Source organism: Lycium ferocissimum, chromosome 1 (assembly GCF_029784015.1).
Source record: "Lycium ferocissimum isolate CSIRO_LF1 chromosome 1, AGI_CSIRO_Lferr_CH_V1, whole genome shotgun sequence".
Lineage (NCBI taxonomy): Eukaryota > Viridiplantae > Streptophyta > Magnoliopsida > Solanales > Solanaceae > Lycium > Lycium ferocissimum.
The window spans coordinates 26,282,509-26,304,284 of NC_081342.1; the positions used below are offsets into that span (position 1 = coordinate 26,282,509).

At 33.7% G+C, this 21,776-nt stretch overlaps 2 protein-coding genes across 2 annotated transcripts; both read left to right on the top strand.

Annotated features, from left to right (window-relative positions):
* Positions 1 to 3,014: 3,014 nt before the first annotated feature.
* On the top strand, positions 3,015 to 8,760 carry LOC132053255 (transcription factor RF2b-like). The gene is made up of 4 exons (XM_059445209.1): positions 3,015 to 3,683; positions 7,052 to 7,184; positions 7,799 to 7,883; positions 8,140 to 8,760. The coding sequence occupies exons 1-4, from the start codon at positions 3,262 to 3,264 to the stop codon at positions 8,511 to 8,513; spliced, it is 1,014 nt and encodes a 337-aa protein (XP_059301192.1). The 5' UTR covers positions 3,015 to 3,261; the 3' UTR covers positions 8,514 to 8,760.
* Positions 8,761 to 17,312: 8,552 nt separating this feature from the next.
* LOC132053265 (expansin-A8-like) lies at positions 17,313 to 19,389 on the top strand. The gene is made up of 3 exons (XM_059445220.1): positions 17,313 to 17,526; positions 18,071 to 18,383; positions 18,752 to 19,389. Exons 1-3 carry the CDS (start codon positions 17,391 to 17,393, stop codon positions 19,053 to 19,055), a joined length of 753 nt encoding a protein of 250 aa, XP_059301203.1. The 5' UTR covers positions 17,313 to 17,390; the 3' UTR covers positions 19,056 to 19,389.
* The last annotated feature ends 2,387 nt before the right edge of the window (positions 19,390 to 21,776 follow it).

Sequence of the window (21,776 nt, forward strand, 5' to 3'; positions counted from 1 at the left end):
ATGGTATGCCAAAGTGGAGTGCAAAGTTGAATCATCGTCTTATACGGATGATACTATCATATTTGTATCTGAGATAAAACATCCTTGGAGATGATTATGTCCATTTTGCATGATAATGAGAGAGAATCTGGACAAAAAATTAATGCAGACAAGAGCTTTTTTATATGCATAAGAAGGTGGCTAATGAGCTGAATCAGGAGGTACAACAAATAACAGGCTTCAACAAAGGTGACTTCCCATTTACTTATTTGGGATGTCCTATCTTTCATGCTAGAAGGCAGAAGTTGTTCTATAAAGATATGATGAAGAAAGTGAAGGACAGGTTGCAGGCTTGGAGAGGTAAACTATTTTCATTTGGAGGGAAAGCTGTATTGATCTCAAGTGTTTTACAAAGCATCCCCATTTATCTAATGTCTGCTATGGTGCCCCTAAAATGTGTCATTAAGGATCTACACAAGTTATTTAATAGATTCTTTTGGCAAACTAAGGAAGAAAGAAGAAGTAAGCACTGGTCAGCATGGGAATATGCATGTTATCCTAAGAATGAGAAAGGATTAGGCTTAAGATCTTTACATGATATATCCAAAGCATTGTTTGCTAAACTTTGGTGGAGATTCTGGATAAGCAGTACACTGTGGTCCAATTTCATGTGCATCAAATATTATAAAAGATTTAGGCCAACTGTGGTTCAGTGGAAAGGGGGATCTCAGACTTGGAAGATGATGTTGCAAGATAGAGATGAAATGGAACATGGTATTTGGTGGGAACCCAAGAATGGATCTTCTTCAATATGGTTTGATAATTGGTCTAAACTAGGTTCTTTGCATGATCTTATACCTATTCATTATCAGAATGAAGTTTTAGGAGATGAGCTTGAAGAGTTGATGAGTCAAAGCCAGTGGAACTATGCAAAGTTACAAGAGGTGTTACCAGTTGATATTGTTGATCATGTAAGAATGGAACTGGAACATTTTGTGAGAACAGATAGGCCATGGTGGACGTTCACAAGTTCTGGTAAGTTTACTGTTAAAAGTGTGTGGGAGAAGTGGAGAAAAAGGAATCAGATATCAGCTGTTTGTGACAAATTCTGGATCAAAGGCTTGCCATACAAAATCTCCTTTTTCCTATGGAGAGTTTGGTATTGGAAGTTACCTATAGATGAAGTGTTGATGAGAATGAGAATCAGCATAGTCTCAAGATGTTGGTGTTGTCAGAATCAGCAGGAAACCATGGATCATATTTTCATTACAGGTCCTTTTGCAACTATAATATGGCATTATTTCTCAAGTTGCGGCAGTGTCTTGGGTCTTTCCTACGAGTTAAAGGGACAATCTTGTGTTGGTGGAACTTTCAAACTACTGCAAGATTTAAGCCTCTATATCAAGCAATTCCTACATTGGTTTTATGGCGAATTTGGAAGAGTAGGAACACTAGAAGGCATGAAGGGGCTGTTTCTCAGAACAAGGTCATACATGAGGTCAACAGGAACATATATATGATAGCAAGGAAGAGATATCCTTGGCTGCAGAACATGCCTAAATGCTGGCCTAGGATAGTCGAATTACTAGAGAACTACAAAATTTGCCATTAATATATAAACGGGTGAAGTGGACTTTTTCCAAGATAGAGGATGCTTTAAATACGATGGTGTAGAGGATGCTTCAAACGCAACAATGGTGCTTCTAAAGGGAATCAGGACCAAGTTCGGCGGCCTTTTGTGTTAGAGATAGTTCGAAAGAGAGTTATATATGCTATGGCAAGGATATTAGCGAGACTACTAATCTGATTCTTTGAAAGTTTGTGGCCATTGAAGAGGGAATCGAAATTTTGTGTTCTACATGAGTTATTGCCTGTTATAGTGGAAATAGATTCCCTTACAATGCAAAAGGTACTGGATGGTATTTGGGAGGTGCCATGGAACATTGCTTTGCCAGTGAGGAGTATACAAAGATGGAGGAAGGACAAAGATATTTCAGTGGTGCATGTGTTCGGAGAGAGAGAGAGAGAAACGGTATGGCGATTATTTTACTAACCTGGTTTTTGATTTTAGTACAATTCAATACAATCGGTTTCAAGATATTCCAACTCATGGAAGAAGATAGATCAACATGGATAAAAGCCAACTTCCAAATTTCAGAGTTAGATCAACAACCAAACAGGCTTCTTACAGCAATCAGGACAATAACAGCTCAGAACACCAATGAAGGCAGGGAAGGGGATGCAACGGGAAATAACTTTGTTTCGTGGTGTGTTGTATCAACCTTGGTTCATTCTACCACAAAACACTGATATTACTAGTTGGGAATTCATCAATGTGGAATCGGATGCAACAAGTAATAAGCGGGGAGGTTCATCAATGCTAGACTTATGTGACTAAGTTCGGAATCTATGCTAGCTAAGATCATGCATCTATAAGATTGGGCCCGAACTCTACTTTATCGAGGCTGACCAAGAGTTAAATTAAGAGATTTGATCCATTCCACTTGTGAGACTTGAGAGTGTGAAAGATGGATACAAATCAAGGTCCTGGTTTGCTTTAGTATGATGAAGGTTCTAGTAGTGTTAATGTGGTGATCATAGCTAGTTTTCAGCTTTTTAGATAATTTCTTTTCTTTGCTATTCTTCTGTAAATATTTTGCTTTTCTTCTGTAAATATTTGCTGCAATAAATTCCCACCATTTTAGGTGATTTTATCCCAAAAAAAAAAAAATGTGGGCCCAATGCTCCTCGTCCAAATCAACATGAATCACAAACTCAATATTGAATATTATCCTTAATTACAGCCCTTTAGTGGGGACCCAAATAGGACCAAGCCCACGCAGACCCAATCCGGTGAAATCATTACGCTCTCCATTAGACCCCACAAAAGTCCACGACTTCGCAAATGAAAGTACTTTCTCTGTTCCAATTTATGTAACATTTTTTTTATTTTTAATGGCCTCAAAAAAAGTTATATTTAATAATTATTTAATTTTAAAATATGCATCTTACCTTTAATGACATGATGCCACACAAATTTTAGAACACGAAATTAAAAAAAAATCCTCTCTTTCATAAAACTTTGTAACCAGTTCAACCGCCTTTACATAAATTGGAACCGAGGGAGCAGTAAAAGCTTTCCAGTCAAAACAACCGCTTCAAACAGTCAGTCAACTCCACTAATAAACAACAACTACTTAAACTCTAAACTGTATCCATCTTCTTCTTCTTCTTCTTCAAACTACATTCCTTCATTCTCTAACCTTTTCTTGATCAACAAAAATGCAAGATCCATCAAATCCAAATTCCGTTAAGTCCCCATTTTCAACTGCATTCCGTCCATCTCACCACAGGCGAGCTCACTCAGAAGTTAACTTCCGTTTACCGGATGATCTTGATCTTGTATCCGACCCATTCGATGTGCCAGGTGGAACTAGTTTCGAAGAAATGGGATCAGAAGATGACTTGTTTTCTACTTATATGGATATGGAGAAGCTTGGTAGTGGATCTAATCATAACCCAAGCGGTGATCTGGACAAGCACAGTAGTGATGGAGAGAAGAGTATGATGATGATGAAGACACGTCATAGGCATAGTAGTTCTGTGGATAGTAGCTCAATCAGTGAGAGTATTGAAGCTAAGAAAGCTATGGCTCCTGATAAGTTGGCTGAGCTTTGGACTATTGATCCTAAACGTGCCAAAAGGTACCTACTGTTTTACTTTTCTCTTTGATCTGTCCTCAAAAGAGTGGCTATTTTTATATTTAGTAATTTGACAATTCAAATATACTAGGTGTGGCAAGTTTAAAACCACAAGATCCCGAATGTGCCAAAAGGTAGTACTCCCTCCATCCCAATTTAAGCTTCAGTTTGGTCACAGATTTCGTAGTTGAAACTTGAAAATATGAGTTTTTGAAGTTGTGATTTTTTAAATTTGAGGCTGGGATATGCATTTACTTGGAAAAAATTTGAAGTTTTGTGAGTGGAGAAGTGAAATTTCTCCTGGAAACTCGTCTGAGTTAGGATTTGAAACTTGAAAACATTTTAATGATAAACTTTTCAAAATCTGATCAAATATCATGGCCAAATAGATATTTGAAGATAAGTTTTCAAAATTTGATCCAAAATATATGGCCAAATGCTAGCTAAGTGTCTTACTTTCCTTTTTGATTTGAGCCAAGAAGAGTGTCTTTTTCTATATTTAGTAAGTTGACAATTCAAACATGCTAAGTGACAAGTTTAAAATCACAAGATTCAAAAGACATTATAGTATATTACACTCACATCTTTAATTTAGGATCACAAGATTCATAAATATCTTTTATTCCTTAAACTTTGTGTCCAGTTAAACGAAGACACTTAAATTGGGACGGAGGGAGTAGCTTTTAAAGTTGAAGTCAAGCTGCATTTGATTCTTTGCATTTCTCATGTTGAATTGTGATGTAGATTAGTCTGAATTGTTTGAATGCGGATGGATTTAGTGATAACTGATAACGCTTGTTTAAGGATTTCGAAATCTAGAATTACTAGAAGATCTTGAAACAGATCTTCATTCCTCTTGAATCTATAACTTGATCAAGTCAAATTTCGACTATTTCCCTACAAGATGTGTTGTGCCTTTAATTCGCCACAATTCTGTTCTTTTGGGGTAACTTAGGGCCCGTTTGGCCATGAAAATTTTTCACTTTTTTCCGGAAAATGTTTTCACTTTATTTGGAAATTAACGGTTGGCCATGAAGTTGTATTTGGAATTTAAAAAACACCAAAAAACTTGTTTTCACTTTTTTCCACTTTCAATACATTCAAACAACCAATTATTCTTTGCAAAAACTATAACCAAACACAACTCTATCTTCAACTCCAACTCCAAAATATCAAATATAGTGAAAAATATTTGATTTTCGTGGCCAAACGCCTAATTTGTCTCTCCTGAAAATTACTTGCTTTCTTTATATGGATCTACTTTTTCTCTGTGTTAACGCAGTAGAGGCATGGTCATGTCAGTTAAGTTCTTTTCAGATGAAATAATTATGAAGCTAATCATGTTGTTTTGCACTCTTGACTGCTTTGCTGAAGAGCAAAATGAATTAGGAACTTCATATGCACAGAGAGAGATAGAGAGAGAGAGACAGTAGATAGAAATTTCTTTGAAGCAAGTACAATACAAATGCTAAAGCATACCAACAGTAAAAGGAAGGGCAGTAAAGCACCTAAACGAGTCAACCAAAGCTTTTAATCTAAAGTTCCAAGAAGTTCTTATATTTGAACGTTGATCACAAAACTTTTTGCAATGAGTCAAGCCACGAGAATTGCATTTGTATGTTGCATGGAGAACAGTTAGGACACAAGGTAAACGAGATGAATACCAGATTTTGGGGTCTGAAGTTGGTAGTTCTTCGTTTCTCACCATGAACCATTGTGTGTCCTGGATTTATCTTTCTTTATCAAGGCTTCGTTTGGGAGCTTTAACAATTAGATTGGATAAGGTTAATCCAGCACATTCCTGAAAATGCTTGTTTCTTGTTTCGAACTGTATGTTGGCTGCAAGAAGATGTGCTATACATCCAATTGTATTAGTCTAAATTAAACCATGTCTCATCTAAGTTAACCTCTGTAAGAAACCTTAAACATCTATGATTTCAAAATTATACCAGTTATACAACCCACCCCCAAGTTGCTTTCATGAAATCCTGATTATTGAGTTTTCTCAACACCACGAAAGTCTAACCTGAACTGTCAACCGTGATCACTAGTTCCTAAGCGATCACTGTTCATTTAGAATTGACATTTTTTTTAAAACGGTGTTGCGACTATTTGATGAACTTTTCTTCTTAGTTGCAAAATTCAATAGAGCCTACTATTTCGCTAGTAACTTTTGGTTAAAGTAGAACTTGTTTTGTTTACAGTATGATGAGTAGTAAAACAAAGTCTGCTTGTTTAAATGAAGTAATACAATGTCCAGTAACATTCACTTCTTTCTTCTAAGATGGCCAACTTGGAGCAGAGAAGTCCAACTGGACTTGTTGACTTAATTTAGGCAAAGCACTTGATCAGCAGGGATACTTTTCCATGACATTTTGATTGCCTCTCAAAAATGTTTGGCAATCACTACCCTTTTCATTCTGCTCCAAAATCTAGCTTGTTCCTCTAGTTTCACATGATTTAAAGCCCTGCAAATCTATCAAAGAGCTTAATGCTTGAGCCTTCAAGTAATGTATAGATGAGCCAAAATTATGGTTCTAGTAATACTTATCAATAAACCACAATGTCTGGTTTCAGAATAAATTGATGGCATTTATGATTTGGGAAGCTGATAGAAATAGAAATAGGAAGTAGCAAACTACCTGTCTTTTTGAGAAGACTCCATCTCTAGTCTGTTGTAAAGTTTGATTTTATGATATCTAATTATTTTGATATAGCTGCCTAGAATGAGCTTTCACTTGTTAAGTCCACTCAATGCCTTTAATGGAACATGGATATTAATTGCTCTTCACCTAATTAGTTTGCCGATTGCCAGATTCTGATTTCTCAAGAGCCTAATTTTGTTTGGATTTACTACCATTATATAGGTATTAAGCATAACAAATGATGTCATAAATTTATTCGTTTTACTGATAAAAATAGATAGATGTAAAGTGAACATCTTTACTTAACATAGTTTAGGATATGTGGAACTGGTATATTCTATCTACTGATGAAAGATACGCTGGAAAACTATCTGACACCAAGCTATGGGAATTCAGAGTTCTTATTGCAAGTACAATTACGGTTACTAACCTGCATCTTGTCTAAGAAGCACGGATACTCCAAAGAGGAATTCATGCTCCTATAGGACAAAAAGAGTCTCCAACGCTCTGTAACGAGTATGTGCAAATAAGAGTCTCACTGCATCCAAAGACAAAATTAGTCAAAGTGCTGCATATAGATACATATACATATCAGTTTATGATCAACTTACAGGAACTTTTTTTCTATTTAGATGAAATGCATAGCATCACTTTGTAGGAAGAAACAGAGCAAAATTTCTTAATTTCAGATTTTCTATTTGTCTGATTTTTGAGAATGTTGCACAGGATTTTGGCGAATCGACAGTCTGCTGCTCGTTCTAAAGAGAGGAAGGCCCGTTATATATCTGAACTTGAGAGAAAAGTTCAGACCCTTCAAACAGAAGCGACCACTCTTTCTGCACAACTGACCCTTTTCCAGGTACTTCTTGCCTTTTTGAGAACTTACATTCTGAGTTTTAAATCTCTAGATACGTGCAAAAACATACAACTTATACCATCAAATTTGGTTATTTTTGGTCTGTAAACTATACAAGAATAATTAAAAAAAAAAAAAAATTGAGAGAGAAAGGTAATTGACATGAATATTATTTTGAATGAGCTCATGTCTGTTTAAGTGAATAGAATCTTTGATGTTGGAATTCTAAAACCTAATTCCTTTATCTGACAGTCTACCATGTCTGGAAAAAATTAAAAATAACTTCCATCATTTGGAAACAGAACAACAAAAACCTTTTCGCAGCTAAGATATCTTCCCAAAAGATTAAGTTTTTCCTCTGAAATAAGTCTTCCATGTACGACATGAATACCGCAGTGATTTTTGCAAGTTATGTGCCCTGGAGGAATTCGTCTCTCACAGGGGAGTCCAAAATGGGTATACAAAGGAAAACAAAATACAGATGTCGAAGTTTCAAAAAAGTTTTGATGTGTTCATCAGTCCATTTCCTGTATATCTCATCATACCTCTAAAATAATTTCATGTATTTCTCCTTGAAATCTTCTAAATATCATTGTCATTGTTGTTTCCTTTTGCAGAGGGATACTACCGGGCTTACTAATGAGAATACAGAGCTTAAGATCCGGTTGCAAGCTATGGAACAACAAGCTCAATTACGTGATGGTATGTTCCCCATCTACTGCTTTCCGCTGTGCTTTTGCAATATTGTCTTTGATAAAATAGTCACTTCCATCTCGAAATTCAGTTACTTGTACCTCCTGGACGAGGACAGACTGCATAAACAAAACAGAATATATTACTTTTTAATCAACAACACGACTTACCTTATCCCTCTACGCTGAGACAACATCAGTTTCATCTTCGATAGAGCAATTACTGATGCTGTGCAAATCTTTCTCATGCTGTTCCAAATTTACAGCTCTGAATGAAGCACTGAAACAGGAAGTTGAAAGACTTAAAATAGCTACAGGCCAGATATCAGCTTCCTCAGATGCATACAATTCGGGAATGCAGCAAATTCCATATAACCGACCAGCATGCTTTCCTCATCAACCGCAGCCAGGGCCAAGCGAATCACAAAACATACAGATGCCACAGTTTCACTCCCTCCAGGGCAGCATGTCTAATCCACGTCACCCTCTACTTTCTGGTCATGCACAGGCTCTGGCAGATGCAATGCAACAAGATCCCCTCGGTCGTTTTCAGGGTCTTGATATCAATAGTAGGGGTTCTCATCTTGTAAAGACTGAAGCCCCCTCCATTTCTGCCAGTGAAAGCAGCAGTACATTCTAAGTTAGTTGCCAATTCCTGCATCACCCTCTGAACCCTATTTATTACACTGTCCATAGACTGACATGTGTTTAACATCCGGAACTTCATTATTCTTAAAAAAAAATTGATTAGTTATTTGTCCCATTTGACTCGAGTCTAGGTTTAACAGGTCATGAGGTATTCTGTTTCTATTCATTTTCCTTTCTTAATCTGAACCAAACCTTGTGGTTTATTCATGTAATGCTCAGAGGAAAGTTGTCTGTCGTCACCACTGCTCGATGGCTATAGCTTCTTATGTGAGGTCTTCAGTGTCATTAACTTTGTGTTGTTGCATCTTTAGTGTGTGAAGTACTCCACTCTATGTTGGGTAACTAATGTATGGCTCCATAAGCAGTACTTATAATTCATTGTGTTAATCGTAAACTTCCCTGTTTCTCACCTACGGTGTCTCTTGGCCATTGAGTAGTAAAACATGTTTTTCATTTCATTTCATTGGCAGGACTTGATATGCATAAAAGCAGGCTCCTTTGGTCCATTGTTTATCAGCTAGGTACACTTTTTTGTTTGAGTGCCTGAATGTTGAGTTTTGTCGTAACTGGCTGGCCACATTTTTCTTTAATGTAATATGTAGAAATCAAGGAAGCTACAGATTCCTCGACAGAGGGAATCCAATAGATGAAAGACTTAAATGGATATAATACTAGGCTAGTTTTTTTTTTTTTTTTTTTTTTTTTTTTTTTTCTGATGAAGTATAATACTAGACTAGATGGTTTTAGTTAAGTTTTAAAATTGGAGGAAACAGATGGCTAAGATTTCTCAACTAGACCTCGTTAGTCAAATACATTTTGTGGTACAAGAGGACCTTGAACACTGAAGAGACAAAGATGCCATATCTGGATAATGTTGAATGGAAGAGATTACTCAGGATTTGGCGATAAGGTGGGAGATAGGGAAATTTCTCTTTTGTATTTGCTATTTTTGTGCTTTTCCGGATGATTCTTTTTTTCGTTTTTTAGCTTTTGTCAACGTCTCCGTTCGGCTATAACATATTAGGGACACACTCATTTGAGAAAAGCTTGGAAGAATTCTGAGAACGTCGGATAATGTAATATATCAAATCCAAATGTATTGTAAATAAATAAGAGGGGCATATTAGTCATTTTAGTAAAAGTTTGTTTGTTCCTTGTTAACCCAATAGGAGATTTATATATATGCTGAATTGGTGATGGCCTGACTGATGCTCCATTTGAGAATAGGATTTCGCTAAATGTTCTTTTCTTCAAGCAACGATTCCTAATTTTGTCCTTGACGACAAGAACTCTCTTATACTTTTTATTCCTTTTTCAACATAAAAATAGTCAAGTGGAGCAGATATGATCCTGAACTATTTAAAATAAAGCAATTATAACTTCCCTGTACTTGTTGGAACAAAAATGACCTACTATTTGCCAAGTGAAGCAAAGATTATTTCCGTTGCTGGGACTTTTTTTTCCTAACCTGGATTTCCAATAAAACAAAAGAAATGGAGTATTATTTACTGTTAATTTACATCTGATGTGGAGTCCGATAGTGGAGAGGAATATATATCTCCTTCACTTGACTAAAGGTTAGAGCAAGCTTTGTGTCGAAAAGCAAAAGTTGTAATATCTCCATTTCTAATAGTTCAGGGGCATGTCTGCTCAAGTTCGTTAACTAAAAAGACATTGTTGTCCCAAAAAGCAAAAAAAAAGAAAAGGACATAATTACTCTATTTCCAATTTTTCAAGAGCATATCTAATCTACTTGGCTAACAATAAGGACATTTTTGTGGCAAAAAGCAAAGGGATGACATAATTCCTCTATTTCCAATAGTTTCACTTTGGCCTTGTATGTATTGTAAAAAAATAAGAGAGGGTGTTGACCGGCTTGTAAGCACATTTCGGATTCATTCATTAATGTGGAAATAATACCTCTCTGAATTCATTTAATTTACAGCTTCATTATATTGCTATAGTGAACCATTCTTTCATTACTAGTTCCTTAGGTTTTACAGATAACGACCTGATACTCAGTCTCATTTTTGGTATCAAACCTCCTCCATAACGTTTATCACGTCCATAAAAAAATTCAGAAAGTTGCCCTGCTTTTTTATAAAGGAAATATAGAAAAATATTATATCAGACGTTAACACTTAATGTATCCATCTTTTCTTTCCTTTTTATTTCTTCGGATTAATTCTTTCCTTCTACTTTATCCACTGATAGTGCTTTTGCCCTTGGTTAGACATGTCTAAAAATTGTTAAAATATATAATTAATGGAGGCTCTTACTGAAACCCATTTTTTCTTTCTTTTTGGATTTTGGAGGTCTTTTTGGTAGTCTCTGTGTGTGTGTGTGGGGGGGGGGGGGGTGTTGTGTGCGTTGCGGATTGTAAAAAGGAAGGCTTGGGATAAGAGAAAGGAAAAAAAAAAAGGGCTACACTTCAAATGTGATAGGTGGAAAAAAACAATTTTACTTCCACCTTTTCATGTTCTTGTTTCTCGTTTGGTATTTTCTTTTTCTCCTTCCCCTGGTCATTATAGGGCATGGATGCGTGACATGTATCTATCACGGAACGACCAATCAAATTCTTTTCCACAAACCTAAGCCTTCGCTATTTCCTAGAAATCAAAGGAAAAAAATAAAAGAAAACATTATAACATGATTGTACTAGGAACGATGTCTGAGCTGCAGAAATGAAAGTGTAATATTATCATAAAAAATGTGGTGGAGGATAAGATTTCTTTACTTTCAATAACGTCTCGAATTCAAATAGTAGGAACGAGAAATATATCTTTTTTTATATATAGAGTAAAGCCCCACTTTACCCCCTTAACATATTAAGTTTGAGAAATAATATGCTCTTCGTCTTTTGAATGGGATAATAAACCCCTTTGATCTTAAATCAATGGTTAGAAAGGAGTTGAATTATTCATATATTTTTAAAATGTCAGAAATGACCCTCAGTAGTATAAATAGTGACATAACTTTCAGCAATCAAAATATTTAAGTAACAGCATTTTATAATTAAACTTATACATCTTTTTTACTTTTGGTTTTTAAAACCTGGCCATTAGGCTTCATCATATATTTATTTTATTTTAGAGCTCAAATTTTAACAATGTCTTGATATATCTCGTATTATATTATTATTGGTAATTAAATTTTACTACAACAACTAAATCTTTGTAAAGCATTTTTATGTATAAATTAATAATTATCCGATACCAGCTGATTTCTAAATTAATAAAAAGCGGAATACGTAATTGGTTATGATTAGGAGCTACACCTAAAATAGAAACTCACGAAGAAGAAATTATCTTTAAAGCTGCGCTTTTCATCCATCACTATTTTCTACACTAATGAATTGTCTGCCTTGAAAGTGGATAAATCCAATAGACCAGTATAAACCGAAAACGATTTGTTATATCATTGTATGTAACATCCATAGTCTCATTTATCATTTAACTCAGAAAGGCACCACACGATTCACTCCATATATATTACGTACAAACATAAGGTTCGCATTCATCATTTCCGTCTCATCAACCCATAAAAAGGACTAAGAAAATACACTAGTAACTAATTGTGGGCTACCTCAGTGGGACCATAAGAGGACCAAATATACCCTAAGCAGAAATCAGACCACAGAATTGCACATGGCAAACGTAGGGAAAAGCCACTTTTGATATGTTCATCTTCTTGGAAAATCGTGTGGGGTTCTTTTGTGGATGCTCTAAGTGACCATGTCATTAAATAGAATCCACTATCTGTAAAATTGTGTCTTCTCTCTTGAATCCCTATAGGACAAACTTCTTGTATATTAGGAGGCAGGCCCTCTTGCAGAAAGGTACATTGTTAGGGTCCATTTCCAGGAAGGGGAGGTGTCTTAATCACACAATGTGTTAATTGGGAGAGAGGAAGATACATATAGGAAGCCAATGGTCTAAATCACACAATGCAACATGCGTGCCAAAGACGGATTCAATATTTAAAGTTTGTGGGTTCAAAATTTTAATTATTATTTTAAGTTAATAATTTATATATATATATATACTAAATGAATTTCTTAAAATATCTACCCGACCGGCTCACAAGTAGAATCAAAGGGACAATCCTCACTGCTATTGGCTCCTAACCTAATAACATTTGGATAAAATTACACATGCTCTTTTTGTGGCTTTCATTATTCCAAGCTAAGCTTTAATAATTTGGTTTTCCCACTGGCTCTTTGAATAGTCTTCTCCATACAAGCTAGGTAGGATCACTACTTTTATTTCATGTAACCATAATTGAATTCATGATCTCAAGTTAATGAATTCAAAATAAGTATGCGCCTCTGATGTGATCAGTAAGAAGGAAAATGATGGTCAATTGGCCATATAGGAACTTTAAAGAAAAATTCAGAGAGAAGAAAAGACGATGTTAGTTGCTCGTCCAATTGTTCGTCCCGCATGTCATACAAATTTTGTTTGTATTTGATTTTCAAAAAGCTTTTATACATTACATAAAATTAAATGTATTTAAGGAATAGTGTATAACAAGGAGTGGAATGAAAATCGAGTATTTTGCTGCATGACAAAAGTTAGCTTTAGTCTTTCTTTTCTTTTCTTGATTGCTTAATAACTATTTCTTGCAATGTTGAGACTTTAAAATCTTCGATTAAGGTCGCACATTCTTGATGCATTCAATTCCGATATATCTGTATCACATCTCTAAGGGAAAAAAAACTGATTTGGTGTGGCTTATATTTTTAATCATAAATTTTGACTTAGACATATCGTAGCCAAACACAACATTAAATATGATAATAGACCCATGATTCATGAAATCTTGAGATACTTGGGTGCTCTCAAAAATCAAGATCATGCGTTTCCAACTAAATTGAGTTAAAGAAAATATTTTTGGAATTATATGGAAGTTGTAAATTCCAAAATGGAACTTCATATATTCTCAACGTGAAAACGATAAAAATTGAAGATGCGGCAAGAAAAAAAATATTGTACAATGTGGACGTTCCCAACGTCGTCTCATTTTTCTTTTCAAAGAATTCTATAAAAAAATTCAAGCCAACCAAGGCATCTTCAGTAAATTATTGTTTTATTATTTATTTAAACATCCAAAAGTCCATTCACATTTGGATTTACAAAAATCATGCTTAATATAATGTATTATTTTCCTTCATCCGAAGGTATGATAACGACGTACGGTTACAAAGGACCGTAATGTCCGCTTCTTGCATGTTACCCTAACATGGTAGGCCCTAAAACTCTTTACGTACTCAGATTATATCTAAATCAGTTTGCATAAAGTACTAATGATTGATATAAATAATAAGAATAAAAATAATGATTACAATATCATTCTAGCACGTAAGCTAATTACTTCGTTGATTTTGTCTTATTAAGCTAACAAAATTGCATGATTTGTGGACTAACCACGTGTAGCTTTTTAAAATAAATAAAAATATCTAGGACGGTTACCTATGAAGTCTAAATTGACTTGCAATAGTTTGTTTGTTGGCGTTTTTTCTCATTTAGACCTAATATTAGAATTAAAAATGAATATCCGACAGCTGCTTCTTGATGTCCATGGCATCTGTTTAGTCTATTCTGATGCCTCATATCTACTGCAAAATAATATTGCTCTTTTTACCATCTTTGTACCTAATTTAATTTGTTTTAGGTAGGTAAAAAGAGGAAAATAAAACTCAAGAATCAATCACTTTAAAGTTTAAAGTTAAGGGATTAATAAGGTTGTTTCGAAGAAGAGAAGGATAGCTCGAATTTTTTAATTCATCACGTTGAAATTTTGTGCCTTTAATTTATGCATTTCCGCTAATATTATAAGAAAGAAATAGAGGCTAAAAAATTTTTAACACACTAAATCAACAGGGTACAAACCCTCATGATCCTTAAAGGAAAATGGGATGCTTCACCAAAAAACCAAACCAGTGGACCATTTTGTTATAAATGGTGTCTTCTTTTATATCAATATCTAATATTTGCGCTTTACTTGTTATTTAGAAATTGATTTAGCAATGTCATTAAATATTGTTTTGAACAAGATAAATGAAATCTGCAACCGTCTCTACGGCCTCATCAATCTAAAAAAAAAATAAAAAATGAAGGGCTATTAGAAAGGGCTAAAAAGATCTTACTTCTGTCTAAAAATTTCCTTATCCATTTGAATTGATCTTATATATCCATACAAAAGAGCTTGTAAATGATCTTATAACAAATACTCCATTCATTTTATTATATATATATATATAGAGAGAGAGAGAGAGCGCACAAAATTTGATAAAGAAGATTTTTGAAAATTTCTGATTTAACTATGACATGAGATTTCTATCGTTATAAAAACATAACATTAAGAGAAACAAAACAAAAAACAAAAAAAAATTGAAATTGAACTAATTATATATATTGAAAGGTGTAATTATAATTTTGTTAAAACGAAATATAAAATGATACGTTAGGTACTATAAAACGGGACGGAAGAAGTGAAAATTTATGATCTGCTTTAAGAAGAATCAAACCTTTAATTTTTGGCATAGTGCAACATGTACGTACGGCATACACCATGACACCATGTCCACAATCCAATGCATAAAACAATATAGTAGTATATTGAAGTCATGGTGAATTTACTTAACTCGGACGGTTTAATAATTATAATATCTTATAAAAAAAAATTATGTGAAATTTACAAGTAAAAATGAAAATTTATAAAGGGAATAGTGGACAAGTAAAAGTGAACGGGGGAGTATAAATGATGATGATGATAAGATATAAATGGTGTTCTTCAAGGTGAAAGGAAAAAAGATGTTCTAGTATGAGGAGAAAAAATAGAGAAAGCGGATCTCAAAGCTCTCTTAATGCATGGCCCAAGTGGACACATGCAACATAAAAGCAAGTACCACCGTGGCTCCAATATTTAGAAAAATTTCATCGTTCTGCACGTTGATTTTCTCCCATTCCCTTAAAGTTGTTTCTTCACCTGTGATAAATTACTTCTTTAAACAATGTTTGACCAAATGGAGGCACAACTACGTACCCTTACATTTCTTCTAGTGTAGAGAGACGAGTTTCCATCATTTGCTAGCACTATAAAGAAGCAGTATATATTGATAGTATAAGAAATAATTATACTATTTTAAAATAATTTACTCACTATTTTATCAGATTATATATACTGATTAACCATAGTATTACTCTAGAGTTGATTTTAGGTGAACATGTGTGAAAGGTCAAAGTTATTCGGAGTGATAATGTAATTTTGTTTATATATATTATTAACGTAGTTCAAACTGTTATAACAGGTTAGTTACTACTTAATTAGGTTATTACTTAAAGCTTTCATAGAAAATGAGAAATTTTATATTTCTACTAGTATAGAAGAGTGGGTTTGGTCGTCAACCCACTCTTCTATAATAGTTAATAGGTTTTTTTTTTTTAAAATTAAGATGGGGTCCACTCGAAGAAGTAGGAAACAATTGCAAAAAAAAAAAAAAAAAGGACATTTAAATAATAATAATAAGTTCAGAAAATGGTAAAGGTACGCTTAGAGAAAATTTAAAAAAAAAAAGAAATTCAGGAAAAAATAACGATTTAAATTGAACACAAAAATCACTAAAGAAGTCATAAAACCAAAAGATTTAAAACTTATACCTTTGGGTAAGATAAAAATGTACTAATTTTTGACACATACATCTCACACAAATAATAAAGAATAACGTCAAGAAGACGAAATATAAACGGTCAAGAAACGTATACACATATACTTAAAAATTTAAGACTATAACAGATGTTAACACATGAAAGCGCTTTTTAATGTTGTTGAGTAGAAAGAGATGATAGCTTGAAACTCGGTAGAAGAAGGTGTATTTCAAATCTTTCAATTGAAGAACCAAACCAGGAAAGTCATATATGGGAGAAGCGGACTAAGTAAAATAATTTATTGATATTTTCAATTAATTGAATTATAATACTTTCTATAATAAAAATTCCATAATTATATTACTAAAAGATACTCTCTTTGTCCTAATTTATGTGATATAGTTTGACTAAGCACGAAGTTTAAAAAAGAAAGGAAAAATCTTTGAAACTTGTGATCTAAAACAAGTCATAGATATTTGTGTAGATTTAAATCATTTCATTAAAGGTAAAAGGGAAAATTTCAAGTTAAATGATTTCCAAACATAAAAATATATCATTCTTTTTTAGACAGACTTAAAAAAAAAAGTGTGATACTATTTTTTGTGTTGAGCCCGTGCTTTCATCATCTAGTAATCATATTATAAGCGACTTGATTGTTCAAGTATGTTTGACATCTTATAAGTGCATAGTCAACTAGTTCTGTACAGTAGAATAGTTAGTTATAATTAAGAAGGTTGTTGAAGCAAACTTCCAACTTTCTACGTTGTCACCTACGTCTGACTGGCGCAATTTAGGGAATGAGAAATAAAAACAAATTTATTTGGACACAAGTAGGAAATTTTATATTTAACAACCCATGGGAAAAAAAGTAAATGATGGGAAAACGAAAAAAAGAGGGTTGAGAAGTGCATGTGCTAAGTAGGGTCAATCAAATTTCAAGTGGAACAACTGCATGTGCGTTTAGGTAGTTGTTTATTTTATGACTCTAAAAACAAATGGTTCTAATAGTTTTCGACTCCACTTTCAAGACGTGAGCACTCTTGTCACTTTCTACCATATGTTTACATTTGCCTACTAATTATTACCATATCTTATGCCTAAATTTCAGCTACTACTTTTCTGTATAAATAGAGGTTTGTCCATAACCCTTAGCTCATATCAAGCCTCTTCAATTCCCACTCTCTTATCCTCTGCTTAGCTATACACTTAATTATCTATCAATGGGTGTTCCAGCATTCTCACTTCTCTTCTTCTTTTTAATTAGCTTTTGCTTCCATGGTACTTTTGCTGATTATGGAGGCTGGCAAAATGCTCATGCCACTTTCTATGGAGGGGGTGATGCATCGGGCACAATGGGTATGTCCATAATACTCTACTTTTACTTCTTTTTTTTTCCCTTTATAGTTTCACATTAAAGTCAAGTTACCTATATATAGAGAGATATAATCATCATAGCATTAATTAGTAACAGATTTACTTATATACATTGATAGTGTAAAGTATTTTTATATTACTCGTGTATAAATACTTGTTTTAGCCGGTAACCCGCCTTATTTTCGATATTCAAGTTTATACCTTAACCGGGAGTACTAATACAACAGTGACATAAGTATAATAATATAAGTACTTATACATTCACACACTTTTACTTTCTTCCTTTCCATGTAGTTTCAACTAAAATCAAGTTAACAAGTTTTACACTAAAAGTGTACTTCAGCTAGTTTTAGCCGGTAACCTGTTTCTAGATTACTCTCTTACTTTTTATGGACAATTAATACTTGTACATTTTTAGGTGACCTAATAGTGTAAAAAAAAAAAAAAAAATCTACTATCCGTGTACAGATGTTAAACTCATTAGTAATTTTGTAACTAAAAGAATGCTATGTTTGGCAAAATGCAGGGGGTGCTTGTGGATATGGAAATTTGTACAGCCAAGGGTATGGTACTAACACAGCAGCACTAAGTACAGCACTATTCAACAATGGTTTAACTTGTGGGGCTTGTTATGAGCTCACGTGCAGCAATGAAGCTCAAGGGTGTACCAAGGGGACTATTACAGTCACAGCAACAAACTTTTGCCCTCCAAACCCATCATTGCCCAACAACAATGGTGGTTGGTGCAACCCTCCTCTCCAGCACTTTGATTTAGCACAGCCTGCTTACTTGCAAATTGCCAAATACAAAGCTGGAATTGTCCCTATATCTTTCCGAAGGTAAGCTTTTCTCTTAATTTCATAAATGAATTCATAATCTAGAGTCAGTATGTTCAAAATAAGCAGTTGACCCTACAGAACATGTCCTAAATCCACCTATGCTGTTAATCCAAAAAAGATTTAAGTTTAGCCAAGAGATGAATGTTCTAATAGGAAAATAATATTGAAAGTATAAGGAGGACCCTTGAGAATCTAGAGTCAGTAGGTTCAAATAAGAATGACCTTATTATGTGTACATTTCAAATTTCTATAGTTCGAGCCGAAAGTAACGAGTTCAGTTGAATGATAAAGTTTAGCCAACAAGTGGATGTTATATTAGGAAAATAACTTGTTTACTGATGTGGGAATTCTGTTTTTGTCATTTACAGGGTACCCTGCATGAGAAAGGGAGGAATAAGGTTTACAATAAATGGACACTCTTTTTTCAACTTGGTTTTGGTAACAAATGTTGGGGGTGCTGGTGATGTTCAAACAGTTTCAATTAAAGGGTCCAATACTGGATGGCAAACAATGTCAAGAAATTGGGGCCAAAACTGGCAAAGCAATTCCAATCTCAATGGCCAGACTCTTTCATTTAAAGTCACTACAAGTGATGGAAGGACTCTCATTAGCAACAATGCTGCACCAGCTAACTGGCAATTTGGCCAAACTTTTGAAGGGTCTCAATTTTAATTACTATTTTTACCTTCACAAAATATAAAAAGCAAAAAGGAAAAATAGAGGTTTTTCAACTTCTTATTTGAAAGCTCCTCATGGGGGAGTTTGGCTCTATTGCTGTGGTGGCTGGTTTGCACCCGCTTAGGCCCTATAGTAGATACAATTGAATCTTGAGTTGGAATTTTTACAACTTTTGTATTTTATCCTTTTTAAAGATATTCAATTGGTGGCCATTTATGGATTTGAAGGCCACATTTGAATATCACGTAGATTTGTTTACTAGTCCCTATATTCATTGTGTAAGCAGAATTTGGGCAACTTAATGTGATCATGTTATCCTTTCTTATAATAGCTTTGGTACATTTTCTTTTTCTACATTTTTATTTGTGTTTGCCCTTTATTTGAATAATGTGCTTCTATAGGGAAGTGACCAATAAGATAAAGAAAACGCCCACACTATTCCGTCTCTGTTTTACCAAGATTGCTTGGCCCGATTTTATAAGGGATTACTACATAGCATAACTAATATTACTACATATTTATATTTAGTAGTTATAGTTTAAAATAATTATATACATAGTAAATAATAATATAATATAACTTATATATATATATATATATACAAAATAAATATATCAATCACATTATTCACTTCCAATCAAATCCTCTCATCTCTCTCTCTTCCATCTTCTCCCATACTCCGTCGCCGGCCACCACCAAATTTGGGTGCTAAGCTTCGGCGAAACCCGGATACGAACCTCTCGACGTCTTCTTCTCCGACACGACGGAGCAACCTTCTTCTCTTTTTTCCCTTTTCCGGCGTCTTCTTCACCTTTGATCGGAAAATGCATTATTTTCTTCGAATTTTTCAGATCTGATCGGGATTTTCAGATCTGAAGGTGACGGTGATGATGACGGAGAAAAGAAGGTGAAGGAGAAGAAGGTGTACGGATACGATCGGAATTTTTTGATAAAGTTTTTTTTCCCGGATCTGTGTGTACATATTTTTCAAAAGTTTTTTTCCCGGATACGTGTATACGCACACGTATACAATATTTTTCACGTTTTTTGAAGAAATATGTTGTATACAAATGAATAATGAATTTACACCTATATACAAATGAATACAATCAATTTTATTTTTGTATTCAATATTTGAGTGTATTCGTTATTTTTTTTGGTTAATTTTTTAGCTTGTATTCATTTATTGTTTTGTATTCGAGCTTTTTTTTGAGTGTTTTTTGTTAATTTTTAGTGTATCTAGAAATTTTTTATCTGTTAAGGTTTTATGAATAAGTCATTTTTTGAATACGGCGGGAAAGTCTAGCTACGCAATGTAAATATTGAATGTAGCTAAGCAATTTTTAAACCCCCAAAGTGTAGTCATTTATGTAAAATTCCCATTTTATAATCTATGAAATCATCATATAATACTAAAAGTAGGAAGTTCTTACCTTCAAAGTTGGATTATGATTTTGTCCCTACTGTAAATTAATTAAAATGTAATAAAACTAAAACATCTAATATAATAACTATTAAATAATAATATTATAATTACATGAAGGTTAATCATGTTCAGGAGCATTAAATTATTTTTTACATGGAATGAAATCCTAATTAAAAAGGATGAGTGAATTAGAAGCTCTTAAGCCCTATTTTAATGCTCCACATTGACAATCCTAAACATGTGCCTCTAATTCCTAATTAATAATATTTTAGTGTGGGTGAAAAAGAAGTTGAACAGCCCTACCTTAATACTCCACATTCACTTCTCCCTAAATGTTTGCTCCCTAGACGTTTCCAGATTTTGATAAATGAATCAATAAATGGGAAGACATTAGTGTGAAGCTCATCAATGTGGTCTATCTTTTACTGTATGTACAATTTTATGAGCTTAGCCGTTTTTTGTAATTTACTGCCTCTTTTAATTTCCATCAGTTAAAAGCTTTTCATATACTCTATTAAAATTTATATAATACACGTAATACTTATGGAGAAAGCATAACATGCAATTCAAGTGGATTTGCACAGTAACACATCAATCAGAGTTGGGATAAGTATTTTGTTATTGGAGTTATTTCATATGATTACAGTTGGGGTAGGTTTTAGTCTGTCCTAAAAACTAAGACTGATGTGAAATTTATAGGCAAATGCAGGTTTGAGGCAGCAAAAAGGTGAAGCAGTGGTATTGATCTCTTGTCAAGGATCCATTTTGTGGTAGTATATCTCGTGTGATGTTGATTAGTTAATCAAGGTTGTTGGCTCTTTATGCTATTAAGCCTTAATTTTGTGTTACACTCCTAATATGTAATTACATGGATTACTATATAAAAAAATAAAAATAAAAATAAAACTTCTGTTATTTTGTAGTTAAAAATTGTATTGATGGTCACAAAACAAGGTGATACATTTTTGGCGTACTTGTATTCTAGAGACTTAATCTAAAATTCGAAATTATTTTGTCTAATACGGTATTGCATCTCATAAACCACGTTGATCTTAATCGTTTGTCATGTTATATTTGATATTATATATACAATTAAACTAGCTGCTCTTTTTAAATTCACAGATGACAAGACTCATAAGTTTAACCCAGACAAAAGGTATAATTATAAGCGTATGATTTTTACAATAGTGACCAGAGTAATTAAAAATAATACTGCTAAAGAAACATCTCGTCCCCTCTTGAAAATGAATGATATTCTTTAAACTTTATTTAATAGCAATTTTCATTAA